This window comes from Pelecanus crispus, chromosome 4, assembly GCF_030463565.1.
Source record: "Pelecanus crispus isolate bPelCri1 chromosome 4, bPelCri1.pri, whole genome shotgun sequence".
Taxonomy (NCBI): Eukaryota; Metazoa; Chordata; class Aves; order Pelecaniformes; family Pelecanidae; genus Pelecanus; species Pelecanus crispus.
In genome coordinates, this window is record NC_134646.1 from 60,769,381 (window position 1) to 60,775,297 (window position 5,917).

Here is a 5,917-nt window from a genome sequence, read left to right on the forward strand (position 1 = left end):
ATAAACACCTAGGTATGCACCAAGGTTGTTCTCTCCCTGAATTTTGTTTGCAACAGCTGGCCGCGCAGAGCATGACGTGAAGGGCGCAGGTCAGCTAGGACAGGTACACAGTGGATTTTTTGGTCAGGATTTTTTACACTTAACAGCTGTGAAGGAAATCTCTGAGACATAAAATGTGTTTCCTCGCATCCAGAGACAGAAGTTCATTACTGTTGTTTCTAACAAGGGAGTTTGGCTAACCCGATTGTGCTCATATTTTGCTTTTTTCAGAGGCTGAAACATCTTTTAATTAAGTCAAGGTAGTTAACTTGCTCACAAAGGCAAGAACGGACAAGCCGTTATCACATTCTGAAATGAAGCTTTTTATTCTTTGTATATTAACCTGAGCCCTGTGTAGCAGAGGCATTAGGACAAAGTGCTAAGAGACATGAATTACCCCATTTATTTGAAATTATTTTAATGGCTGTATTCACTCGAATGCAACAGTAATACAGGAAAGGCTGAGATGTCAGAGTGCTGACATTTCTTTTTTTTTCGTGTCTGATCCCTGTGGTGATTTATTTCATTGTGGTGCCATGTATAAAAAGACTGCTTTAAATGCATTTTCTTTATCAATACAAGCATTAGCTAGTGTGTGTTCAGACACCTTAGCAATCGCAGAGTACCCACAAAAATTACACAAATATTTGCAAACTGTTAATTGCAAATATCAGGCAAACCAGTATCAATTATATCTAAGAAGCTTGAATAACTTCCCGTTTGAAAAAGGGGGGGGGGGTATTTGAAACATATTTTTATTATTTATTCTTAGAAAATATTCTTATTGTATGCTACAGACCAAGTAAGTATAAAAAGGCTGGGAAATCTGTATTTAAAATAATGTAACATGTACTCACCAGATTTTGCAAATTACTAAAGGAAAATGCTTTTTTTTTTCCTGCTGAAAGAGTAGTTTCTGATTTAAATCACAATTGCATATCTATTCAACTTTTTATCTGACTTGCAGAATTCAGTAAAACAATTAGTGACCCAACATTACTTTTTCTGTCAAAATGAGAAGTCAGACGCTGATGAAAGTAACAGTGCTATTGCTGTTCTTGTTTTAAGTTCCAAGTATTTTCTCTTTTTTTCTTTTTTTTATAATTTTTAACCTATTTTAATAGCAAGTGAAAGTAAAATTAGCAATGGAATAACAAACTGAAAGGGATCGGTTTGAGAAGATAGAAAGGGAGCATTTGGGCAAGGTCTCTTCCCTTAGCTGAACAGCTCGACCCGACTGAGGCAAGGCAGCACATCGTTTCGGTCTCCCCCAACCTGCTGTTTTTCAGAGCAAAAGAAGTTGAAACCTAACATGTGTGCCCGGCTGTCGTTTGAACGTATTTTGAATATTAGAGCCAGATTTTTACTGCCGAGCCGTACCCAAGGACCCTGTTGCCCAAGTAACGCTAGCAAAACCACCCTGGCAGGGTTTCACGGGAGACCTCAGCGGTCCCTCGCCGCTCACCCACGGGCAGCACAGCTGCAGCTGTGCAAGCACACACGCACCCCCCCACACACCCCCACACACACCCCCACACACCCCCACACACACCCCCACACACCCCCAATAAGCCATTTGGCTGAGTCTTCTGCTGAGTTCTGCTATGTCCAGATTTCACTCTCTGCATTTGAGGGGCCACACTTTTTGAGCACATCAGTTCTACAGCTCACAGAAAGCTGCATAATTACGGACACTAAAATACCGTGTGTCACGGTTTGTTCCCGGTGAAAAGCGCCCTGTAGCTTTGAGAGTCTGAAAATAACCAGGCTGTGAAAATTGGAACCATTTTTTCACATAGCACCAAACCAAAATCCCCTGTTACTTTATCCTCTCCCCAACTGTATTTTAAAATCAGCCAGCTTTTGGTGGCCTCACACTTTGCACTGGTTCTAGGATGCACAAGCAGGAGTATGTCAAGCCACCCCAAAATTCCCTGTGCATCCCGTATCGTCAGCTCAGGTGCCTCAGGGAAGTCTATCCACTTTGCTTCACTGAATTGCAAGCAAACCTTGAATTCTTCATTTTGTAATACACCATAACAAGCCTTGTGAAGCAAATATGGATGAGATGGGATTTGCAGTTATGATGTGATTCTGGAGCGCATCTTCACCTGGCTTTGCCTGACACAACTCTCTGGAGCCTTCTGGTCCCTGAATACCAGCATCCTCTGGCAGATACCACAACACAGCATCCTGGCCTAGCAGTTACTGTTCTCCAGCACATCAAAACAGCAGCATGAACAATTGTAAACAAAGCTTAACCCACAGAGAAAAAAGACCATTTAATAGAATGTGCTGGCAAAAGCACGTCTCAAAAAAAGCTGAAACCAGGTAGTTGAAACCGTTAGTGGAGTGGGGACCATAACAAAAATGGCCACAGTTGTAACAGATTTGAATATTCACAACGTGACATTTTGCATGTAATCTTTAATGTTCAAACAGTAGAAATGACTAATTTTAAATTAGGGTTACAAAAAAAAAACCTTTCAGTGAAGAAGCATTGCAAGAGTTGAGACGTAGAAACATCTTTCTTCCAAAAGCCAAAAGATTTTTAACCGAGCACTGCAAATACTTAGCCACTTGTGTAACTCTGCGTAAGTATCACACCATTCAGGTTCTTTTACAAATATGTCAGTTAGTGTTTCAGGGGGCAAAGGATTTGCAATCAACACTTGAAGAGAAAGAGAAGTAGGAAAGAGAAGTGTACAAAAAAGAAGGGCAGTGATGGGAGCCCTCATCTTGTGTGCTCAGGTGCAGAAGCTTGTAAAGATTTAAAGCTGATATGAAAACTTCACGAGAGACCAGTCTGGTTTTATGACCAGACAATCCTCCCTTATAATCAGGTTGATGAGTGGTAAATATTCACCAGCCTGGGGGAGCTGGCGGGGTGATCACAACATCAAGTGTCCTGCGCGCCACTGCTGTTCAAGGTGCTCGCAGTGCAAATACTTGCTCACCTACATCACAAGTGAGATATCGCTGGGATTCATAGGAGGGGAATGATTTAATTTGGAATTTCTCTTTATAAAAAATCTCAGAGATAGAACAGAGTATGGAAAAGAGTACCCAACCAGTTTTTCAGGGACAAAGTATGGACAGATAAGATCTGAGCTATAGCTTATTTGCTTAGTAGGGTAACTCCTGAAGTCCCACCTTGGATTTGAATCAGACAAGCCACTGCATCCATTCCTGTGGAAACACATGAGTTGGGGCTCGGTCAAAACAGACACAGGTCATTATCTCGGGATCCATGTGGAGAGAGAATCATCCTACTGTGCTATGTGCCATCTTGTATGGCACCATACTATAAGCCCCTCAAAGGTCAGTTCTGAGCTAGCTGAAGGACAGGGAAAGGGAGAATAAAAATCTTGCTGCACTAAGAAATCCCCCAGGGGATTTCCTCTATGGGCAGCAGAAACTGTGGGATGAGACAGATCTGCAAGACCTGAGATGGTGCAGGGCAGAGGGGACAGATAACCTGAGGAGGAGGGGAGCACCACAACTCAGGAGGAATGTACAGCAGTGCGTGTTGACCCCGCTCTGTCTTCCAGCACACCTTCTTCTTACACACCTGGAGTGTCCACCTCCTTAGCCTGGCTTTCTGTGCAGGAGGGTAACTTGGCCCAAGTAGATACGTCAGGATTTGACTCTTAGAATTGCCAGGCTCCCTAGGACGCAAAGCCTGTTTCAGTCTTATTTTGATACAACCCAGGCAGTTATACTTAGTATGCAAACTCAAAAAAAAAAGTTATTTAGCCATTCTAAACACTCAGATTCAACATTGCCATGTACTTAATTTTTTACTATAGTAGGTGACTGGTTTCACAAAAAACACTGTTTAGAAAAGAAGTGTACTAAAAATACTTTGAGAATTTTAGTGCTCATGAAAAAATACCTTTCATCCCTGCAGACTGAAATCTTTTGCCTCCAGAATTATGGCAGGGACAACAGAGGTGATGATAGCACAGACTCATCTCTGCCACCCCAACTGCGTGTCTCAACCAGCCCTGACTGCAAGCCAGCCCTTCTGGGGCTATAACTAGGTGAGGTCTAGGAAGAATCAGGTTAGTTTCTTCCTGATTCGTCCCATATTTGACCATATTGCTGGGGAACAAGATTAAGATAATAAATCTCACAAAGCCACAGCATGGCTGTCCCAATTTCACTAAGTTTTGATCACTCCTATGCTGGACATACTGGATTTGATTACTGTTATGCAGTGACTCAAGCATGTCTAAGAAGTGCTAGGCTTGCCTGCAGGCCATGTATTATATGGATAGGACGATTTGCTTCTGTGGTTAGCTAGAGGAAGAACTTCCAAAATATGCAAACAAAATGTCAGGATTTTACAACATATACAAGAGCCTTTTAAATAGAATACACAGTAGTCAGATTTTATACATGAAGTTCTTAAAGTAAAAAAAAACCTCCACATGGACAGACATTTCAAGAGGTGGGGGTTGACCCAGGCAGAAGTTTGTCTTTAAATAAATGCAGACAAACCAACAACTGAGGAACATCATCAACAGCAACAAAATCAGGAGAGCTGTTATCTGCAGATCTCCAGGCTAGGCCCACTCCAGTCCCGGCTAGCAAAGTCCAAAGATAGGCTTGTGAATAAGGGCATGTACCTGCACCTTTCTTTTTTCAAGATAGCGCCCATGTGTGTTGAGGGGGAGCAGATCAGGTAGAGTGCACATCTCTCACTAGGGGCACCTGCACTGTGGTCCTGCCAGGAGTCCTTTGATTCAGCTCCTATTCTCTCTGCCGCAGTATCTTTGTGCAAAGACAGAAAGAACGAACGCGGGCAAAACCACTGCTGATGGTCCTCAAAAGATCTTGCACTCGTTAATGGAGAAGAGCTTCCTCCTGTTCTGCCTCTTGGCTTGATTGACTGCTGTCCGCACGGCGTACTCAAACACCTGCTGCACCCCTCGGTTGCTGAGGGCAGAGCACTCCAAATAGCCTTTGGCTCGCACTTCCTGGGCGAGCCGCTTCCCATCTATCGGGCTGATGCAGGAGGAATGGTAGGGCCCCATGTCGCGCTGGTCAGTCTGAGTAGCCACTACCAACACGGGGATGCGGGGCAAATGGCTGCGGATCTCGCCAATCCATTTGTTCCTCAGGTTCAGAAAGGAATTGTGGTTTGCCACCGAGTAGCACATTAATACCACGTCTGCCTGTTGGTATGAGAGGGGGCGAATGCTTTTGAAGGCATCGCTGCCAGATGTGTCCCAAAGACCTAGGCTAATCTGTACACCATCCATGAAGACATCCACTCCGGTATTTTCGTATACGGTGGGTCTGTAGTCGTCTGGAAAAGTCTCGGAGGTGAAACGTACCAAAAGAGATGTTTTCCCCACCGCGGAGTCTCCCACCAGGACACACTTGATTGAATCCAGCATTTTATTAACGTCCAGGGCCGAGAGCACTGCCTCAGCACAGCAGGAGTGGGATGGAGAGATGTAGTGGTCTTGGGGGCTCTCTAGATAACTTCCATTTGGTGAGAAACCATTCAAGTCCCTTTACTTCTCAAGGCTTGATTGTGTCACTCGAGCCTAAAATCCCCTTTTCTCTCACACGGCTCTGTGGTGCTGTCAGTTTTAATTCTTCCGTGAGTCAAATAATGTTTCTGGAAAAGTAAAATTAAAATGTAACATTTATAACCCACAGAGAACAGACCATTCTTCATCAAGATAAAGCCACCTGGACATGTCTTTGAACAGCCATGGGGAGTACCCCACATTGAGGATGCTGAACCTTGCCATTCCCTCCCAACCAGCTGTGTGTGTAGCAGCCATTCACTTAAATAACCTTCTTGCTGCTCCACAGGGGCTAACAGTCCCATCACCTCTGCCATTCTCCACTGACACCAACT

The 5,917-nt window shown here is 43.9% G+C and overlaps 1 protein-coding gene across 1 annotated transcript; it reads right to left on the bottom strand.

Annotated features, from left to right (window-relative positions):
- Nucleotides 1-4,778: 4,778 nt before the first annotated feature.
- Nucleotides 4,779-5,666, bottom strand: RHOH (ras homolog family member H). Its single transcript, XM_009477907.2, has one exon. It carries the CDS (start codon nt 5,442-5,444, stop codon nt 4,869-4,871), a length of 576 nt encoding a protein of 191 aa, XP_009476182.1. The 5' UTR covers nt 5,445-5,666; the 3' UTR covers nt 4,779-4,868.
- Between the last annotated feature and the right edge of the window lie 251 nt (nt 5,667-5,917).

Excerpts from the sequence above, each read along its gene's own strand:
- RHOH (XM_009477907.2), bottom strand. The coding sequence starts at position 5,444 with ATGCTGGATTCAATCAAGTGTGTCCTGGTGGGAGACTCCGCGGTGGGG.